General features: G+C 32.9%; 2 protein-coding genes and 1 pseudogene across 2 annotated transcripts; 1 reads left to right on the top strand and 2 right to left on the bottom strand.

Annotated features, from left to right (window-relative positions):
* Nucleotides 1–3,211: 3,211 nt before the first annotated feature.
* On the bottom strand, nucleotides 3,212–4,057 carry LOC106410494 (glycine-rich protein DOT1-like). The gene has a single exon (XM_013851002.3). It carries the CDS (start codon nucleotides 3,975–3,977, stop codon nucleotides 3,483–3,485), a length of 495 nt encoding a protein of 164 aa, XP_013706456.2. The 5' UTR covers nucleotides 3,978–4,057; the 3' UTR covers nucleotides 3,212–3,482.
* A 6,321-nt stretch (nucleotides 4,058–10,378) lies between these two features.
* Nucleotides 10,379–11,806, top strand: LOC106372334 (transmembrane protein 208 homolog). The gene is made up of 5 exons (XM_013812529.3): nucleotides 10,379–10,590; nucleotides 10,691–10,884; nucleotides 11,094–11,178; nucleotides 11,284–11,349; nucleotides 11,543–11,806. The coding sequence occupies exons 1-5, from the start codon at nucleotides 10,507–10,509 to the stop codon at nucleotides 11,633–11,635; spliced, it is 522 nt and encodes a 173-aa protein (XP_013667983.2). The 5' UTR covers nucleotides 10,379–10,506; the 3' UTR covers nucleotides 11,636–11,806.
* A 5,318-nt stretch (nucleotides 11,807–17,124) lies between these two features.
* On the bottom strand, nucleotides 17,125–21,613 carry LOC125609483 (annotated as a pseudogene).
* Between the last annotated feature and the right edge of the window lie 1,485 nt (nucleotides 21,614–23,098).

The raw sequence follows: 23,098 nt of genomic DNA, 5'->3' as shown, positions 1-23,098 counted from the left end.
TGTCGTTTTACATTAAAAATGGAAAAATACGTAAAGATTTAAACATCTATCTTAAAATATAAAATATAGACATTAACTAAATATAAAGTATAAGAAAGAGAAATACTCAATATATAGAAAAATAAATAATAAGTAAATATTATAAATATATAAATATACGAATTATATGTACAATAATAAGTAAATGCACAATTTTTAAAAACTGGAAAGAGTACATTAAATATTAAACATCTATCTTAAAATGTAAAATATAGATATTAAGTAAATAGAAAGTATAAGAAAAGGAAATACACAATTTAAAAAAATGGAAAAAGTACATTAGTATTTAAACATCTATCTTAAAATGTAAATCAATCTTAAAATATAAAATTATTAGTAAATAGAAAGTATAAGAAATAGAAATACACAATATAAAGAAAAATAAATAATAAGTAAATATATAATATAAGTAAATACCAAATTTAAAAAATGGGAAATTACATTTTTTTAACGCTGATTTTTTATGATCTTACAATTATGATATAGGAAAGATTACATAGACGATTCGACAACCGACAATACTACCTGCCTTATGAAGACCTACGACTAACTGCATCACCTGAGCCGTCCTATGAAAATCCACGCTTGACTAGATTTACTTGCACCATGTTGAAGATCTCTTGCAAGCCATTCCTCTTTAGTCTGTATAATTGTTTAATAAACCGCTTTCTCCGGGACTTGAAACTTGGATTTCCTGTAATCTGCAATAAATTGCATAGTCTGGGATTCGAACCCCAGACCTGGGTGTAGAAGCCTTTAAACCTTAACCAATAGGCTACGGTACTTCCACATGGGAAATTACATTAAGATTTAAAAATATATATTAAAATTTAAAATATAGATATTACGTAAATAGAAAGTATAACAAATGGAAATATACAATTTAAAAAATTGGAAAACGTACATTAAGATTTAAAAATCTATCTTAAAATATAAAATAGAGATATTAAGTAAATGAAAAGTACAAGAAATGGAAATACATATACAGGAAAATAAATAATAAGTAAATAATGTAAATATATAATATATGAATTATATATGTAATAATAAGTAAATACACAATTTTTTAAAAAATGGAAAAAGTTCATCAAGCATTAAACATCTATCTTAAAATGTAAAATATATAATATAAGTAAATACACAATTTAAAAAATGAAAAAAGTACATTAATATTTAAATATCTATTTTAAAATATAAAATATAGATATTACGTAAATAAAAATATAAGAAATGGAAATAAACATTTTAAAAAATGGAAAAAGTACATTAAAATTTAAGCATCTATCTTAAAATGTACTTATATCTTAAAATGGTAGTAAATTATATAAAAATGGAAATACCACATTAAAAAAAAAAGTATAGTTTTACATCAAGAAAGTCCATATAAAACTCATTTCCATCCACATCAACCTCACACTATTAAGGAAAATTTCAAAGCACTCGAGCAAAAAAATGGTTTCACCATCAACTCTTGCCGTCCCAGAAACCTTTAATGACCTTGACTGAGATTTTTTTATAACAACAAACTTTTTGTTAGGTGGATTCATTGTTGGGAAACCCGCAACTTCCAAAAGCCGAACTTATTCATGGGAATTGAATTGCTTTTCATAGACTCAAAGGTATTCTTACAAATTTAAATTAATCTAATCCATAATTTTATTGTTAATATTCATACTAACTCTCTCATGACCAAACCATTTCAGTTAGTAACCATTCAAGCGTTTATCCCGAAACACTTCCTTCCTCGCCGAATCAGGTATTGGTTCAAGTTGGTTTAGTATTGTTTTTGGTTTACTAACCGGTTTAGGATGGTCCTATTGTAAATATAATTTAAGTTAGTTTAGCATATATTATGTTTAAAATAACTTAAATTAAATAATAATAATATTATGCTTAAAATATAATTTTAGAGAGTTTTCAAATATAGTTTACATAACATTATAGGTGATGAATTTAATTTATTAAATTCGTTTATTACTTAAAACTAAGTTTTTTAAAAAACATACTGAGTTATAAATATCAATGATGGATTGGTGAGTATAACATGAAGACAAACATGAAGACAAAAAAAAAACATGAAGAAAAAATTATAAATATCTGATTTTCAAGATAATAAATTCAGCTTTTATTCAGATAGTCAATATATAATATCTTAAATTATTTTTTTTTTAAATATACATAATTTATATATATATATTAATCTTCCAAACTTAAACCATTATATTATATATGAATAATGTTTTTAAATAAAAATAATTTCTAATTTAAAATAAAAATAAAAACAACAAATGGTTATTTTCAAATAATGGATGTAATTTACATTATACTATCATTTAACAAGTATTAGATACGTTTTGATATATCATTATTTTCTATTTCCAGAAAACAATAAATTGTTTAACATCAATATCATCTAGGTTAAGTATACGAACAACACAAATTCAAACATCACAAAAAATATTTACATAACCATTATAATACAATAATTTAATCAAAAAATATAATTAAAAAATATTAAAAGAATAGTTATATACTTAATATTTGAAAATAAAAGATATTTTTGCTAAAATTGTACTTACTTGGCCAAGGAGATCGACCATCTTTTTACGGATCGATCGAATGTTGAGCATGTGGTCGATCCGAAAATACTCTGCAGTTTAATAAAATCTCTAAAACATTTATTCCAACGTTCAAAAGATAGTTTTGTTAAATATGATAACTAGATAGCCAATAAAATTATAAAAAAAATATTTAAATAGTAAAAAATATGTTAATTTAACGTTTTAAAATTTAAAAATAAATTTTAATTATGATATGCATTTTAACATTTATATAAATATATATCATAGCCTAAATATAAATAATTTAACAACTTAAATTAGAAAAAATAAAAATCCCGGGCGTAGCCCGGGTTAATCCCTAGTACTAAAAATAATAGATATGAATTAGTGATACAGAGTCGTTTTAAATTAAAAATGAATGCAAACTTTTCATTTTATCGTATTTGCTATTTTTGATTTTTAATCAACTACTGTTTACATCTACATGCTTAGAACAACTCCATTCCAACTTTATAATTTTTAATAATTTTTTGTTTGTTCATGATAGTATTTTTGATTTTATTTTGCAGTAAATTATGCAGTTGTGTTGAATATGCTCTTAGATGGAAAAGAAGAAAAAGAACACACGTGCATGCATTATTCATTTTTCTCAACAATCAAACTGAAAAATTACAACTTATAGTACATAAAGTTAAAACATCAATAACATCAAGAAAATGGAAGAGTACATAATTAACCAAACACGTCAGAGGCTTTTTCCATCTCCTTTATTCACACACTTTAGGAAATTATTTTTATTCTAGCATTTTTTCCTACTAATAATAATAATTACGTTAAACACATAGCACGGACAAGATATTGCATGCATGCAATATTCTTCATTCAGTCGCCGCCTTCACCGTATCCTCCTCCATATCCACCGCCTTCACCGTACCCTCCTCCGTTACCGGATCCACCTACTCCACCTTGACCCCCTCCTCCTCCACCACCTCCACCGTGACCCCCTCCACCACCACCTCCTCTTCCACGGCCAGACCCGGAACTCCCGCCCGAACCAGACCCGGCACGTGACCCCGCGTATGATCCAGCCTCGGATCCCGCATCACCTCCACCACCACCAGAGCTCGAAGAACTGCTGGAGCTAGATGAGGAAGAAGAGCTTGAACCTCCTCCTCCTCCTGATCCTGACCCGGCACCAGCTCCGGACCCGGAACCACCTCCACCGAGACCTATGCCGATACCAGTACCGATCCCTATACCTATCCCGCCAAGGTCCAAACCCAAATCCTTTCTTGCAATCCGGCTCTCGGAGACTAGGCACGACGTGGCCAATATCAAGGTGATTAGAACCAGTGATGATGAGTTACTCACAGACATATTATATCTATTGTTTTGTATTTGGTAATGTTTTTTCTTTCTTTTTCTTTTCTCTTGATGAATATATGATACAAGATGTTGAAGGTATTTATAGGCGTTCCAGGGCTTACTAAAATGGTAGTGAAAATCTTACAAGTCAAAGTTGTGTCCACACACCAACTATGGTATATAAGTAAATAATTTCATTTGAGATGAATCATACCATAGGTTGTGACTTGTGAATAGGCATCCCCTTGTGAATATGTATTGATAATGATTAAAACATACTAGTGGTCACAACCTTGATAAGCACGTCATCTCCAAACCAAATTTTAAAATCTTTGTTAAAATTGGGAGGCATGACCGACCTATAAGAGAGAGGTCCACTTACAGAGATTGTTAGTGGAGCATGCACCGAAGTGTGTTCGTTGCAGCGTTGTACACTCTTACACCCACATGTTTATTTTCGTGCAAAAACAATCATTACACGTTTATCATCTTCTTTTCTTTTTCTTATCGACCTCCATCTAACCTCTCACGTTAAATATCATGTGAAATTAGCGTCAAACCGAAATCATGCATTAGTCTGGTTTAGTGATGAAATAGGTTCAACCAAAAGTAATATTAGATGGGTCAAGACTGGGCCTGAGATTGCCTAAAGCAGACCCAATAAAAAAGCCCTCTAACTAAGTCGCTGCCGTTGTAGTGGGAGCATCACTGAACTGGAAGATGGTGTTGATCGAGTCAAGTGAGAAAGAAGAAGTGATCCTCATCAAAGACGAACAAAAGCCACCGGAGTTATTAGTATCTGAAACTTTGACAGGATAGCTAAGCTTTTGGCTATAGTATATGTTTAATGGAAGAGTTCACACTAAGCCTCTCTTTTCTCATATGCAGACTTGAAGAAGATCTTAGAACTGAATCCTCCAAATGACCAAGCTAGGAAAGCGATTCAACGCCTTGAACCTCTTGCTGCTGAGAAGCGAGAAAAGATGAAAGAAGAGGCTATAAGTAAGTTATGATAGTTTCCTATCATAAACCTTTTGAAATCTATTGCAATCAAACCAAGTGTGATTCTTTGTGATCACATATCCTTCCTTAGAATATTAAATATGGTTCGGGAATTATTTCATTTGTTACTCAAAGTAGTCTGAATTTGTTTTTGTGTCTGTAGCTAAGCTGAAGGAGATGGAAAACTCGATTTTGGGTCGGTTTGGGATGAGTGTGGACAACTTCAAGGCTGTTAAAGATCCCAACACTGGCTCCTACTCTCTTTCTTTCCAAAACTAGTCACTATATCGATTCGGTCTTAGTGGGAGTTATTGGTTGTGGTGGTATTTTATTGGATTTTTTAAAAAATTCTAGGTTTGAAAATGTTTGATAAATCCATTGATTTTTAAAATCAAAATATGGATTTCAACAAGAATTCAGATGGATGTTAAAATCAGATAAGTAGATTATTATAAATCAGCCAAATGAATTTAAAAGAGCTATTATCAGCTCGTGAAATTTAGGGACTTCGTTTCTCTTCTTGAATGAAACACCTCTCCTATTACCCTTTCGCTGCTTTGACGTAGATACTTCAACATGAGTACCACCTAAAGGACCCGAGAGAAAACCATTTCACTTCATTTCCATCCACCACCGCATAGAATCTAACTTTTTCCAATGAACCCGCTGCACTATACATCTGAAAAGGAATTGAAACCAAATAATCTCACGGAGTACTAACAACAGATTCAGTAACCTGCCTAGGTTTCAAGACACTGCTATTGTTAGAAACAGCATCAACGTGTACTCCTCGTGTCTCACATTTACTAACATATTTTACAATACGATTCTCAGGAAAAGCATGTATTCCAGAATTAGCAACCAATCAATCATCATCTCTAGAAACCGAATTAGGCTTAGTAATCCAGAAAACAGTTTGTTCTATGTGAAGAGATTTATTGGTTGGAGTCTAAGCAGGTTTCGGATAGAGTTGTCAAGGAAGAGAACGGGAACGTCAAGCTTGAGTGTCCTCCCATTAACAAACAATTTTTCGCCGAGGCATAGAACGTCAAGCTTGAATTAATAGTATTTGTAGTTGTAGTTGTGCTAGTGTAGCCGATCAGTTGTTTGAATCTTGTTTATTCTCCCTTTCGTACTTTGTTTGACAGATTTTGAGTTTTGCAATACAAGTTAATGATTGGCTTATTTTAAATTTCAAAAAGGATGAAAACACTGATATTTTGAAAAGGCAGTCAAACACAACATAGGTTTTACAAAGACAACAAAAAAATTAAACTTCAAGAATTGTGTTTAGATTTACTTGACATGTAACTTTACCAACAACTTTAATTAGAGCACATCCAAGAAAAAAACTAACCATTACGTAAACTCAACACATTTTTGTAAGAGTCCCATTGAGGATTCACTCAGAGGAGGATGCAAATATCAGCTTCAATGATATTTGACGAAGTGATCCTTGTTGGTGGATCCACTCGTATTTTTGTTGGGAAAGAACTTATTAATGTCACAGTAAAACTTGATGAGGTTGTAGCTCTAATACAAATCCAAGTAAAATAACAAGGTTCACCTCAGTTTCAAATTAAATCTTTAAACAAATCCTTGTAACTGAATAACACTTGATTTTAAAATCATAAAATTAATAATACTAGATTTGAATATGAATTTTAAAATTATAAAACTAATAACACTAGATTTGGTTTGGATTTCCAAATCCATTAAAATATACAAACCAATAAGTTTTCTTTCAACCACTTGATGTTTAGCAACATTTTGGTTAGTATTGCAATGTACTATGTTCATGATGCATTGGTGATGAAAAGATGTGCACCCTTTTGGATTTGTAAATTTCAAATTCAATTTACAAGGATGATTTTACAACATATTATCCACACATGATACAAAAAATAGGACAAGTTACTATAGGATCCAATTGGATCACTTAAAAAAAATAACCCATGAGCTTCGATCTATTGTGGTTTTATCTAGAAATATAAAAAATTTCAAACCTCCAATGTTTTCAGGACTTATTGTATTTATAAAATTAGAAGCAAACATTTAAGCGATAAACAATGAACTCAAAATCGAATTTCGACAAAAACACTTAATCTCAGCCGTTTATTGAAATCTATCCGATAGATGAAATCCGATTCATCCATGTGATGAAGGATATTAATTGTTGTTTAATGTTTTTATTTTGTTTTTAATCTTCATTTTAAAAACAATAGTGATACATAATTACATGATATATGCATTATATTTGTTACCTACAAATCTTTATTGAATCATTGAGATGTTAAGAATCAAGAATCTCACAATCAATTCCGGAAATAAACATTCATGGATATGAAAAGTTTTTCTGAGAGTTACAGTTGCACAAATTTTGTTCATCCAAAACTATATTGACTGACTATGATGTCAAGAACATACAGTTTGCTCTCTTGATTAAATGCGATTTGTTCATGAGATTGTTGAAGACTTCCGATGATGTAAAGCCACTGATGGCTTTCGTTGCAACAGAGAGAGTTCAATTCCACGCTTTTCAGTGTTAATGAGCTTGTTGATGACTTCTGATGATGTTATGCCACTGATGTTCTTAAGTGTTCATAACCTGCAGGAAATTGCTAAGCAAGATTGGACATGTTGCTAAATACTATCTCTTTCATTTTTCTGCATATATTCTTGTTGTAAATACATTTCTTTGACATGTTACAGTTCACAACGTTGAGAGCCTTATTTTGGAATCTAATCATTTTCGACTGTTCTGCTTTCTGCTATGCTTGGGTTTTGCTTTATGCTATGCTTTTCTATTTTGCTTTTGACACCTAGTTTATGAGTTTTCTTCTGCTTTGAACAATAAAAGACAAAAGCAGAAAATTGCAGCTCGCATACATTAATGTTGTTGATGATTTAGGTATAATTTATGTTTTGGAAGCTAGGGAGAAGTGAAGCTGGTGCACTTTTTTGAATAAACAAGAAACCTTTCACTTATGAACAGCTAAGCTGGTCATCTCTAGCTCATTATGAATCCCCTGGAGTTTAACCGTTTCACTGCAACCATAGTCCACGTCTCGTAGCTTTCTGCAAGTCCCAAGTCCTTTTAGCCCTTCCTCACGTTTGTTTGTCTGCTAAAAAAGCAAAAATTTAAACGTCTTCATGATACAAAACTGTAAAAAGCACAAAGCTCAAATCAACAAACCGTTTAGTGAAAGGATCAATTACAATTGGGAATAGGTTCAACAATACAATGCAAGAAGGAGAGTTTTACCAGATGAGGAACTCAAAAGAAACATATCCAGAACAAATCTCATGTGGGCTGCTTCTACCTATCAAAGGGTTCCCAGCAACACCACAGTTGAAGGACAACGCCAGAATCAATCCGGATTAAATTTAGGAGTTACATTTCCAAAAATATATAATTACTTCTGGCTGGGAATTTAGGAACATGGCCACTGAGATTGTTGTAAGACAAGTCCCTACATTACAAAATAAGACAATTCAGACAAAAGCCAAAGACAAGTAAAAGATAGGTTAAGGAATTTGCGGAACAGAGCAAGACCATTCTCATTGTATGTATCATCCATCAACTTCTTTCTCTGATATGTATTTCTTGTAGCCACTGCTAATCCCACCTAGAGATGTCAAATGGTTGGGTTGGGCCAATTTGGGCGTGTCCACATGGACATGTTTTTTTGCTGGACAGTTTTGGTCGACACCCAAATAGGACTATGTCCAAATAAGATCATACCAAAAAAAGACCATGATTTGTTGGGTTGCCCTTGGGGTCTAGACACCAATTTAATATAAATAACTTAATTTTTATTGTAAAAGATGAAAATATACAAAATTTCGTATATATTATAGACTTAAACTTTATTATTTTGCAATTTGAATTTTTGACGAAAAACTTTAATTTTGATGAAAAATATGACTTTTGGTTTCAGGAAACGTGATTTTGCGGTTTTGACCGAAAAATAGAATTTTAACAGGAAATTGCGATTTTGCAATTTTGGCCGAAAATACGATTTTATGGTTATGATAGAGAAAATGCAATTTTTAAGGAAAAATACGATTTTTCAGTTTTGACAAAAGCTCAATTTTATGATTTTGGTAAAATAAATTAAAACTATATTTTTTTCCTAATTTCTTAAACCTAGATATTTTAAATATTTGGACTGCTTGATATCCATATGGTCTTGCCGGGTTTTGTCCATATGTCCAGTTGGATTTGTTCTTTCAAACTCATTTAAATTTGGTCTAATATAGGTGTGTCCATATTAATTCAAAATAATTTGAACATGGGCCGTCAGTGGACTACCCACCTATTTGACATCCCTAATCCCACCCTGTAAAGATGCAACCATCTCAAACAAAGATGAACATGATTGATAAAAACAAAACTGTAGAATTAAACAATTTTCGCCAAACCTTGAAAATCATAAAGCTTTGTATAATGACGAAGAATTGAACAGGTTCCTTACCTTCATAGATGCGTGTCTAAAGACGAGAGTAAAAAATGTTCAGAAGAAAGAGAAAAGTAACAGATAAAATCCAACAGACTGCAGAAGAAGATTACTTGGGCTGGCACAAATTTCATTGAGTCAACCATTTTGCTCGCCATAGAGACTGCAGAAGCTCTTCATGATTCTTTATAAAAAAAACTATGCCTGCGACTTGTGTTTTATTTTTGAAACTATTTGCAAAAGTTCTATCTATTGTTTTGTATTTGGTAATGCTTTTTTATCTTAGAGTATTTTGGTAGTGCTCTTGATGAATAATGATACAAGATGTTGAAGGTATTTATAGGCGATTCAGAGCTTATTAATATGGTAGTGAAAATCCTACAAACGAGATAGTTGTGTCCACACCAATTATGACAGAGAAGTATGTTTAAACAGAGGTGTATGTTTCCTAAAATTGGTATGTTCTTTAGGTTGAGTGACCTCTTGAAACTCGATTGAAGATGCTAATAATCCAACTTACACTAAGGCCTTGGTTCGTAGGGCAGAAGCACACGAGAAGCTTGAACACTTTGAAGAAGCTGTCACGGGTAAGTTCATTAGTATTTGTTTTTGTTTTTTTTTACAGATTATGTATTATGAGCATGCACTCTTTGCTGTTCATTTCTGTTAATCTGCACGTCAGAAATAAATTAATTTGATGAGCAAGAAATTCAATAAAGCTTTTAGGTTTATCCTCTTATCGGGAGACTTGGTTTCAGTTACATTACCTACAGCCTACTGATGGTTCTATCTTTGACGAAATCTAACTCCTTGTTTGACATAAGTCTATGGACATTTTAAATTTGATTCAGACAGTATAATAATATCCGGTGTCTAAAATTGAAACAAAGATGGGCTCAAGTAGAACATTGGGCCTAGGCCCATGAATTATATGTCTTTTACTGTTTTCTTTATTGTATTCATCGGAGCAGCTAACGACTGTCATCTTCTTCGATCGATTTTACCTTGCCGGTGAGCTCTGTTGTTCGCCGACCAGAGATCGAAACATCCGGGGAGCTAGAAGAATCGAAGATACTGTAATGGCGAATCAAGGAGCTAAGAAGCGGAAAGATGAAAACGCTCGACACATGGCCAAGCTCCGTCGGATCATCATCGCTTGCAATGTACTTCCTGATCCTCGAGCATAAAGGCGTTGACTTTCGATATAATTAAAGACTTTGAGTCTTCAATTCGATAACTTTGAGGATTGATTTTAATTAATAGGTTGTGTACGTGATAGTGAGGATGGTGGTTTTCTATTCAAGCTTTACCTGGAGACATTGGATAGGCCTTGTGGTTACGTCGTTAGGTTACGCCGTTCCTTACAAGTTTCTCGATGGGATGGCGAAGCCTAGTGTGAGTGATGATGGTGAGCTTATAGATGGTGGGTTTGACATGAGCCGTGGTGGTATTTGTGGGTACGTATCCGTCTCTATTTGTAAAAGAATTTGATTTTTCTTTTATTGTTTGATTGAAAATTGCTTTTGTAAAAGAATTTGATATTTCTTTTATTGTTTGATTGAAAATTGCTATGTACTGATGATCATCTTTGTGGTGGCTAGGATTCTGATGGTAGAGTTTTTTTTGTATATCACCAAGCCTAATGATATCTTGTCCTTTCCTGTAGATATTTGCACGATGTACTGTACATCACTTGCTTCGTGCAGCTAGCATCTATCATCTCTGGAAAGTTTTGGTACGCCTATCTAGTGGTACGCTCATCTTAGTTTTGGCAAAATCTGAATACTTGTTTAGGGAAACGATATATATTATTGCATAGAAAGCAATTATGCCATCGTTTTTTTCTTTTTGTTTAGATTCCTGCATTTGGAGCGTGCAAAGCTTCTGGACTTATTAGAGGATTCATGTCACAAGGATCAGAGGTAATCACTTTTGTAGTTTTGTCTGTGTGATATGTAAATTACATAATATAATTGATATGATAATATATATATATATATATGTAATTTATTTATTGATATGATCTTGATATTTAAGACCTTAATTTGAAAAGGGGAAAACTTGAGCGTGATTAATAGGATGGACTGTATTTTGACTCTGTGACTGAACTTATAGGGAGGTGTAGAGGATGAGAAAACTCGCAAAAAGAGGGAGAAGATGGAGAGAAAAGCTTCTAGAGGGCAAGCCGTCAGGACAAGAACACAGTGAACGTATTAACAATGTCTTCAGCAACATAACTTGGGAAAAGCTTTCTTTAATCATGTAATACTGCATATCTAACGAGCAACAATACTCACTCTTTGGCTTTGCGAAATCCTTTGTTGTACGGACGTAGCTGACTTTACACTGTTTTAGTTAAATGGATGTTGTTAAGATTGAGATTTCTACTTAAGGGTTAGCAAATTTTATTTCAAACCCATCAACATCAGCGCATACCAAGTGTTTGGATTATTAAACTTGCTTCGTTCAATGCAGAGTCTGCTGGGAGTGTAATCGAGTAATTTGAAGTAATCTAACATTTAAAAAAAAAATCATAAAATCTGAACAAATAAAATTATAAGCGCTGCTTGAAATAAATGATTCTTTTCTCCAAGCCAAGGTCTCATCACTGGATTTGAACCAGACTTGGTACGTAATTAAACAAAAGTTGCGAGTGCAGATGCAAACAAGAAGATAGTGCAAAATCCAGTTGCGTGACTTCATTATCCTCTCCAACAATGTATTGCAACAAGACGTAGTTCTTGGTATTGACCTGGCCACCTGTCCACCTTTCACGACATATAGCGATTTTCATATCTCGAACTTGTTGGTCGATGAAGAGAGAGAAAATCGCCCATGCCAGCAATCTTTACATGTATTACGCGTAACTTATACTCTTGGAAGATGCTACCAAAACAATAATTATCGCTATAAATTGTTGAGACACATGCCTAGTAACGAGAAGCGAACATTTGAAATCTGTGAGATCAACTCCGATTTATGGAGGAGGATTCCTCATGACTTCATATTACAGTTTGACCATTCCAGCGTTTATTTGAAGGGAAAAACCTACTGGTGTGCTTCGGATTCAGGAGAGTATGGCGCGGTCCTATACTTACTAAGTTTTGATTATACAACAGAGAGATTTGCACGCATGTGCCTTCCTGATCCGTATCGTAGATGTCAAACTGTGTCCCTGTCGGTTGTTAGAGAAGAGAAGCTTGCAATGTTATTACGACCCCGTGATAGACTTGGAAAAGAGATCGAGATATGGATAAGCAGTGCGATTGATGATGAGACCAAACTCTACTTTTTTTTCAAACAGGATAATGCAGAGAGAGGACGTGCTGACCATGGCATTCACCATTGGCTGTTTTGGGGAAAGCGATGAGAGAATGGCAATAATAACTGCGTGCCGTTTCCATGTTTCTCTAGCACTACCGCTTCCACAAGTCACGGTTTCACCATAAAAGAGATGGTATGGATGGGGCCACCTCTTACTACATCTTTTTAAACAGATTATTTACTTCAAGCATATTCATTGTTTTTGGGAAGATTCTTTGCATCCCAACTAAGATTGAATTTGAGCAAGAAAATATTTGCTAGATGCTACTAGAGTAACAAATTATATATCTTATATATTAAAATAGAAGTCATGACTTCTTTCATGTGTAATTTTTTTAGTTTGAACCATTACTTAGAAATCTTACTAAATGTATTTTATTAAGACCAATAATACATAGAATCTTTAAAATACTTTAATCATAAAATCTTTTGATATATTTTCATTTTAAATATAAATATATTTATTTTAATATTTTAAAAAATCTGTTTTAAAAGATTTTTACAAGATGTTCATTTTCGAAATTATATTAAAATATTTTCACTAATTTTGAAATTTGTTTGAAATATTATTATACATTAACATATTCAGTTATCGTTTATAAAATGAAAAACAAATTCTATAGTATTTTATCTACTATATAATCATATTAAAAGAAATTATTATATTGAGCCAAATATAATAAAATTGTATTAAATTTATAAATTTATGAATTTAATTTTCGTAAGTATAAAAAATTTATGTTCAAAAATAAAATCTAATACGTTGGTAATATGGGTTAACATTAGCAAACTATTTAATACATGTATAAAAATTAACATGTATTTCTTTAAAGCTAATAATATAAAATCTTTATAACTACTTTAATCATATATTTTCATTTTAAATATAATATATATTTATATTTATATTTTTATATTTATATATTATATTTTAAAAATTCTTTTAAATCTGTAAAATATTTTAACCATAACTTAATGTATTTTAAGTTATCGTTTATAAAATGAAAAATAAATAAATTATATCATATTTTATCTACTTTACAGTCATGATCATGCTAAAATACTATTATTATACTTAAATAAATATGATAAAATTAAATTCAACTGATAAATTTATAAATTTTATTTTCATAAATATAAACTATTTTTTAAAAATATAGTATGATGATACATGTCTAAAAATTAACATATGTTAGCGAGCTATATAATACATGTTTAAAAGTTAACATATGTTAGAATTTTGTATATACAATAATATATTATCTAAAATGAATAAGCATAAAAAATATTAGTAAAATGAAATCCAGCTTTGAAAACGGGTCAGAATTTAGCGTAAACTAAATACAAAATAATTTTCAAATATGTTTTCTCATGAATATATTAATTTTATTAATAACTAAATACAAATACAATAAGATAAATATATAATAAGAACTGGCGAATATATACGGTTTTACACAATTGATTAATTATAACATATAAATTATAAAATTATTGTATTTGAAATAGTTATATAAATATTTAAGTATATGATTAACGTTAAAAATATATACCACTTATGTTCTAAGATGATAATTTATGTATAGAAAAATGAAAACAAACACCCGCGCAGTTGCGCAGATCAAAATCTAGTTTATTTTTAAAATAATGGAGTAAGCGATTATGGTAGACAAAGTTTTTAGTACTTTTCATAGCACTAGTTAACTAGTATTGGAGTCTTTGTCTTGAAGCTATGTAACATGCTTCAATCATATTAGATTGCTTCATTTATTTTTCGTAAATCTGAAACTATAATATCAATAATTAATATTGATAAAAACTTGGATACTTTTAACAGTTTTATCAATTTATTAGGTTTTCTAGAACAAGATGTACCCGAAGACGCTAAGATTACAACGTTTTATATGGGTTTTGTGTCGATTGTTTTGATACATACATAAATAAATGAATTTCACAGTTGCAATTTAATATCAAAATTTTGATCATTATATTCGGAATGGTTCATCTAGATTGAACGTACAGTATTCAGCTGTATTCAACTTCGTTAGTTATAGGGCTTTTTTAATTGTGTCTGCTTTAGACAATCTCAGGCCCAGTCTTGGCCCATCGAATGTTACTTTTGGTTGAACGAATTTCAACCAAGTTTAACAAGAGCGGAGATTGTCTATGTAAGACAAAATCAACAGAACATACACAACCGAAAGATATAGGAGACAATAAGACAAGAACGGAGACACAAGCCGGACACCACCGGAAACAAAGAGAACATCACTAGACCACATGACATATAGACTAACCAACCTTCAACAAAAGCTCAAGACCCCTTCAAAGACATAACATTTCCGCCACAAAACTTAAAGAACAAGAAAAAGCTTCATTCATGAGCATCTCAGGACCCCCTTTGAAGACATAACACTACTTCCAAAAAACTTAAAGAACAAGTAAACCTCATTCATCAGCATCCAAATAAGCGGGACGCAAGAAAAACAAAATAAAGTTAAGTACATGAGAGGTCAACCTTGCATCACAAAACAAACTTGACAAGAGCTAATAGAAGTGCCCCAAAACGCTGGGCTAAAACAACCAAAAGTTTCAAGGAGACATCACCACGACGACTGAACAAAGCAATGAACCAAGACACGTCGTAAAACAGGATGGTCAAAGAAGCATATCCGGTGATAAACAGAGTATGCTACCTAGGAAACCGAAACAGAACAAAGTTGAAGCACTAAAAGACCAACCGAGACTGAGAGACCATTCAACAAGCTAACAAGGATACAGAGGAGAGAAGAAACATGCTATCTTTTAGAAATGAAATGACTTTTGTTTTGTTGTTATTTACAAAATCACAAAACACATAAGAGAAATGTTCAGTATGTCTTCTTCTTCAGTAGTATAGTATGTACCTGAAATAAACAAACCAAATAATGTACATCAAAACAACATTATGAGAACACTAGAAAGTAATAAAATTAATACCTGCATTCAAAATGTATTTATTGCATTGTTACTTACATCTTGTTCACTGGTGACCTGAAACAATCAGTCATGAACATCAAACACAACAAATAAAAAGGAGAAAAGTAAAGAGTAAAAGAGTACCTGCATTCACGCAACACATGAACTGCAAACTCATGTTTTTCATGTTCAGCGGCCCTTTCCAAAACTTTGAAGGCAATTATCTTGAAGAGAGTGGAGTTGAGTTCGGTAAGCCTTCTCAGAAGGGCTTTAACAACGTAATGATCATACGGGTTAATGATCAGCACATCAAGACCACCATCCGAGTTCACAATCTCACTATAGACCTTTCTCACACTCGCATCACTCCCTGAATCAAAAACTCTTTGAACAACGAACCTAGCATAAGTTGTGGTTGAGAGCAGAACCAGCTTCCCTTTCAGAGATTCCACAACCATATCCGAGAAGTCAGAAGAAAAAGAGACAAGAGACTGCACAATTCGATTCATGCGTTATAAACAGTCTAATAAGTCTAAATCTTGAGTGGGAACAAATAAAATGAATGCCAAAAACAAACAAACCCTTCAGCTAATTAACAGATTTCCAGCAAATGATCTTTTATCAATCCAAAAACGTGTGATTGAAGTCGACTGTGGCCAAAGAAACGATGTTGCAGATGTTAAGGGAGTATGATGTGCTATGCAAGAAACTTTGGATGTTGTGATATGCAAGAAACTCTGGATGATGTGCTATGCAAAAACATCTGCACTGAGGTTGTTCCAAGAAAGTTTGATTTTAAGCATGAGCTTAAGCATGATGAATATGGATATCAAGTCTTCTTAACTTGTAACAATATGCTACGCAAGGTAGGTAGAGCATTTTTATTGTGCTTTATTTTTAACTTTTTATTACTTTTTGTTTCAATTACTTCTTTAGTATTTTCATTTTCTTCTTCAAATTTTGATTCTTCATTTTTTGAAGATTTGATATAGATTACTTGTGGTTCAAATCCAATAGCTTACACTTGTCATTATCACTAAATAATATAGATTACTTTGGTATGTAATGTGTTCTCTCATGCAATATAATGACAAGATCAAATGCACATCTAATGCACATATAAGCTTCAGCTTCATATAAGTTATAGTATAACCATGTTGGGTCTAATGGATGTTGTTAAGATTGAGTGAGGTAAAATATGGCTCATATAGCTTGATGGTTAGTGATAAGAACTGAAAATTGACACACGGGAGTCGAAGTTTAACAAAATCCGCAAGACATATTCTATAACGTATTTTAATGGTGTTTTATTTTTCAATTTCTACTTTTTTTTACTTCTTTAGTGTATTCATTTTTTTTCTTCAAATTTTGATTCTTCATTTTTTGAAGATTGATTGTAGAATCCTCACAGAATATTAAACTGCAGAGAATTTTTTTATCATACATGTTTATATTGTAATAATTGTAGAGCTTCTTCCTTAGAAAGTCTGATAGAAAAACTGATTATCTTTCTTTTTGTGTGTTATCTTGGACATGATAGTTCCATGGCTAGCAGATCTAAAGGTTGTTGATCATCATCATCGTCGAAAGCCGAAGACCCAAACATTTGGTAAGTTGGATCATTGCAATGTGCTTCATTAAGCCTTAAGAAAGAAGTAGTAGACAAAGATGAGATTGTCTAGAAAGAGATAGTGGCATGGTAGAGATGTGAATGGTTATGAGAAACAGCCCATCTCTAAGCTAAACCATCTCCCTCCAGCATCAAAACCACTTCAGACATTTTAGGACGATGAGCTGGAAGATACTGTGTGCATAGCAAAGCCACTTGCATCATCTCTCCCACTTCAATCTTATCGTAGTTTTTCCCTAGTTCTCGGTCCACCAGTTCCTCTACCTTCAGTTCTTCATGCAGTTTCCCCACCTCAACCAAAGTTTCGTTCAGTTGATAGTAATCAAGAAACTGTGATTATGAGTCTCTCATTGCTTACCCATTCAAGTATAGCTCCCTTTTGGCTAGCGGTTTTACCAAACTCAAGAGCTCTCAATCCGGTTATGAGCTCAAGCAAGAGTATACCAAACCCAAACACATCGGTCTTCTCAGAAGACTGCCTGTGGAGAGATATTCAGGGGCAATGTGTCCAACCGTGCCACGGACCAGTCGTGACATGAGAATCCTCGTGGTTGAGGAGCTTCACAAACCCAAAGTCACCAACAACCGCTTCAAAGCACTCGTCCAAGAGTATATTAGCCGCTTTGACATCTCTGTGAATAATCTTGGGATAACATTGCTCGTGAAGATACAACAAACCTCTTGCTGCTCCAATCGCAATCTTCTTCCTCATGGTCCAGTCCAATGCCGGTTTAGCTACAACAGTGAATAACAATTAGTTCAAAGTAGTCACTGGAAAATGAGATTTGGACCGAAACTTATACTAACATTTCAGCTTCAACGCGACACTGCCATTGATCATGTAAGTGTAAACAAGAAGCCGTTCACTAGAAGTTTTGCAGTAACCAATTAACCGAAGGAGATTCATGTGAACAGCTAAGCTAATCATCTCTAGCTCGGTTCGAAACTGTGAGTCCCCTGTAGTTCCATTAACATCCTTTAACCGTTTCACTGCAACCATAGTCCCCTCCCCTAGATTTCCTCTGTAGACATTACCGAATCCTCCAGCGCCGAGAATGTTCTTGGAACTGAAACCATCTGTAGATACATGGAGTTCTCTGAACGTGAAGCTTCTTAGATTCCCAAGTCCTTGTTTTCGCATCACATGCATATTATCAATGATCCTCCATCCTCACGTCACGCATGCATGCATCTTTGTACTTGTTTCAAATTACATGCATCTTTATACTTGTTCTACACATTTATTCCCTACGCTCGAGAAATTAAAACCTATGTTTTTTTTACAAGAGAAATATTGCTGAATGTTTGACGAATAATGTTACATTAGAATTGGATTCGTAAGAGTTATAATTGCTCTTTCGCCAAAGTGGAGAGAAACTGAATGATGGGACAAATCTAGCTGCAGATCAATACTATTATACGAATAATGCAAACACATACGAAAAAGGGGAACTTATTAATTTTCATGATGTGATTATATAATGTAGAATCTCTTCCCAATAATTTGCACCACATAAAAAATTGGATATGTTCATCTCTATTAAATTTCCTTCAGTAATGTTTGTTTCGTCTTTATATCCACGGGACCATATATTCTCATATGCACCAATTATATCTGCTTTTTTTCCATCAAAGTCACTTTTTATTTTTGTGTTATGCTTTGTGACTAGTTCAATATGTGTAGAAGTGTGCATCCTACTATCGTAGCAACGGAGTCTGGAGTCTGAGTCATCATATTTATGTTTAATTAATGGATCTTGAAGCCATTTTAATGCCTATCGATATTAGTGGGAAAATGCTGTTTTTACCTTCTATTATATTGACATGCAATATCAAAAAGCTGATATTACCTAAAACAAATCTTTACTTTTTTATATATTTGTATCCATGGGCCCGATAAATTCATCTGTGGTAATCTAATGACCTAAAAATCTCTATTGGCTTTACGCATTAAGTTTCCAAAAGATACTGAACAAGTAAAACATGTGCGAAAAGGGCAGCAAATCTTCGTCGGAATGCGTATATTCTTCTGCGATTTCCCATTTGCTCATATCGTCGACATGATTCGTCCACGTTCTCTAAATTTTCTACTTCTTTACGGTTTCTTGATTATGCTTTATATATGAGCAACTGAGCATTGTTATATTATACATACAAATAAACTAAAAGTACATGTTGTTATAAGTAAATGGAACAGTCCGAGTGTTTTAGTACCGTTGAACAAGTGCTTAAGACGTTTTATAACAGTGTATTTGGTTGAAGTTGTTGTACCAAACGGGAAAACAAGAAGCTTAGTTTGGATATTTGGGCTTTGTATCATGGGCCAAAGGTTTGATAGTCCAAATTAATAGAGGAAACACATCATTCACGGGATCTGTGATTAATGTGTAGAACACACACTACTACCTTGATAATTGCTTCTTTTTAATCATTCCTCAATTAAGCATATACTATTTAGTTGTACTGTATTTGGCTAATGTACGTAATAGTTGAGCGAAAGCCCTAACATCTGGTTTTATGAAGGCACATGACAAATTCACGAGAGAAGTAGAAACGTAGAACCAATTCATTTTCCTCTTGCGTCAACAATACACACCGAATTAAATAGGAAATTTACAGACATACATGCAATATCTACACACATTGAAAAATAATTACATCACGCTAAGTATATTATACCGACACACATATTAAATCCTTGGAAGACGACACTCGAGAAAGCAGAAGAAATAGAGGTAATATGTATGAAATAGGTTGATTTTTAAATGATAACCTGCTTTTAGAGTCAAGTTCTTGCATAATTGTAACAAGTAAATATGAAAAAGCTATTTTTATTTAGTTCTTAAATTTGCTTTCGGCAAGAAGCAAAACAATGTTGTTTTCTTGATAAATGAGGTATGAAAACCATACATCAAAAATAAAATTAAAGAGAGGGAAAGAAGAGTGTATCACGTGACGTGATAATGTGTGACAAGGAGATTGAGCCATTCTGCCAATACCACTACACTAATCTTTATCAATAAAAGAAACAGATTAAAAACATACCGACGAAATGAATCTGATCAACAACATGGAAGAGTATTGAGGCTCATTTTTTCTTCTTCCCTAACAAAAAACCCTCTTCTTGAAACCCCACCATTGTTGCAGTAATAATCAGTACCCTCCATTGTTTGATTTCTTCTACTAAAAACATTCAAGATAAGAACAAAAAAAAATCAGATAAAGCATTAAAAACTCGAACAAGTGAGGAATAGATTTCGGTGAAGAAGAGTGGTGTGTGAATCAGAAAATGAGACTAGAATGCATTATTGCTTCTTGCTTGTGTTTTTCACCTTTTGTGGATTTCTCTCATCTTTGTTTTTTGTTCTTTATTCGTTTCGTCTGAGAGAAACGAGAAGCCTCCTTGCAAACCTCAGCTTCAGTGTCTCTCTCTCTCCCTCTCTCCAAAGTTATTTCTGTGGGCACTAAATACAACTGTCATAAAGCACTTCATTTAGTTTAAAAACTTTGGTAGTTACATTTAGAATTTAATTTAAAGCACTTCATATCCAGTTCTATGATGACGTATGGCTGTATCCGATCAAAATGTGTCTAAGTACATTTCACATGTACAAGAAAAAAAATGTGATGTTAGTGACAAAAATTTGTGAATGTGATTACATGTGTTTCACGCGATTGTATCGTTTGAAGCTCAACTGCAACAAACACACATGCATTACCATTCAAAACATCATTAGAAGGCAAACATGACATAGGAGTGAGATTAGTAATCAGAAATTCTGGAAAACTTATTTGTTTTCTCAAATATAACAATGACGTCGTAAACATACACTCGCCGTATTCCATGTTCGGACGTGAACTAGTGTCTTTATTCTTTTAATCAACAATCAAATTATTTGGTGTTACTATTATTTTACCATATGTACGGTTTCTTTTGGCAACATATTTTAGGTATATTATTTACGGCTGCTTCACAACTGATATAAATGAACCTTTTTTTGTTGATATAATATAAGCTTTAGGGATGGTCTGACCAAAAACATGTGCTCCCTAGTCGAAGCTACATTTTATCGAGACTGCTACCAGGTCCACCACCAAACACTATACACTTTCCCAAATACCCATAATTTTTAGTTTTTTACATATCCAATACATGATATAGAAAAAAAAACATATGTATATACTAGTTGAACCGAACCGGAATTGAAGATTTGTGGTAGGTGTTGTTTATGTTTGCAGTCGAAAAAGATCTAACGGTATAAAAGAGTTACACGTGTATGAAAATGGTAAGAGTAAAGCTGAAAGAGCAGAGACAGAGAGGTAAAATGACTTGTGACTTGTGAGGTGAAATGACAGAGGAAAGGGGAAAAAACAAGAGAAGGAGTTACCAATGAGACAGAATGTCTGAGGAAACGTCAGCTTGTTTCTGTCCTTTGTAACACTGTTTTACCTCTCAAAACCTTTTCTGTAGATTTGTTTCATAAATTTAAACAAAAATATTTGGATCTGCATGGAATGGTGGGATTGAGTAAACCATCAAGTATGATCTGGTCTTTTAAGGTTAAAATTATAAAACTAATTTATCTGTTAATCATAAGAGTGACATGTTGGCGAAGTTGAATTATTGAGTAACTCCAATAATACTCTTCCAAAATTCCATGACCCATATTTTTCAACAGTATATGAGGGCCATTTAGAAGCTAACCAATCTACAACACCACTCTTACTATTTAAATGCATAATTTACACTAAAAGAATTGAATAACAACCTATTAACTTACATTTTCTATTATATGCAAATTTGTGACTGGAAAACACCCCTAAGTGGATTATTGATTGAATCATTCATTTTTACTTTATATCATCCGATCATGCAACCATAATTAAACATTTTAATTAAGTTTTAACGATCATTTTTTCAAACTATTTGAAAATTTTCGTAAGACCTGATCCTACCAAAACTACATAAGCTTAGAACTACAAATTTTAATTACCAATACATACAATTAAACCCCAATAATCAAACCCAACAAATAGCGGTAGACATCATATAAACAAATTTGTAAAGTAACTTGTCTAGATCTTTCTTTCTTTTTTGACAGAGAACTTGATTAGACTTTTCAAAGAGCATATCGGAGCTTTTAAAAGTAACTTTAAGTTTTTAATATGAGAATGATATACGATAAATAACATAATACATTAGGAAAAACAGATGCGCGTAAATCAATTGCTTTGGGCAGGAGAATCAATCTGATGTCATAATATTTTCAACAACTACAATGAGTGTAATATTATTATAATGATTTCTCCTTCAGAATCTAATAGCGTGAATCTCGTCCGGACAATACCGGTTAGCTGGCTGTCCAGTGTACCATTACAAATTTCATAAACGTCTCTCTCTCTCTCTCTCTCTCTCTCTCTCTCTCTCTCTCTCTCTCTCTCTCTCTCTCTCTCTCTCTCTCTCTCTCTCTCTCTCTCTCTCTCTCTCTCTCTCTCTCTCTCTCTCTCTCCTTCAAGAATGACGAGTGGATCCTTAAACTATGCGAAGAAAGTTCTCCGCATCTGCTTAGGTCACCAGGTTTGATCTGATCACTTTGAGGTCCATGGTATAAGAGAAAATAAAAATAGAGCACATCAAGTCCCAGCCCTAAACACAAGTTTGACCAATTGGTCTAACGGCAATATTCTAAACTTGGCCGCCGACAAATTGATAAACGTACTAGCAAGGCCTTACGCCTAAGCTTGATCAGCTTGTGGTC

The sequence above is a fragment of the Brassica napus genome, chromosome A1 (genome assembly GCF_020379485.1).
Source record: "Brassica napus cultivar Da-Ae chromosome A1, Da-Ae, whole genome shotgun sequence".
In the NCBI taxonomy this organism is placed as follows: Eukaryota; Viridiplantae; Streptophyta; class Magnoliopsida; order Brassicales; family Brassicaceae; genus Brassica; species Brassica napus.
Note: the sequence above shows the minus strand (reverse complement) of the source record. Positions and strands in the feature narration are given on the sequence as shown.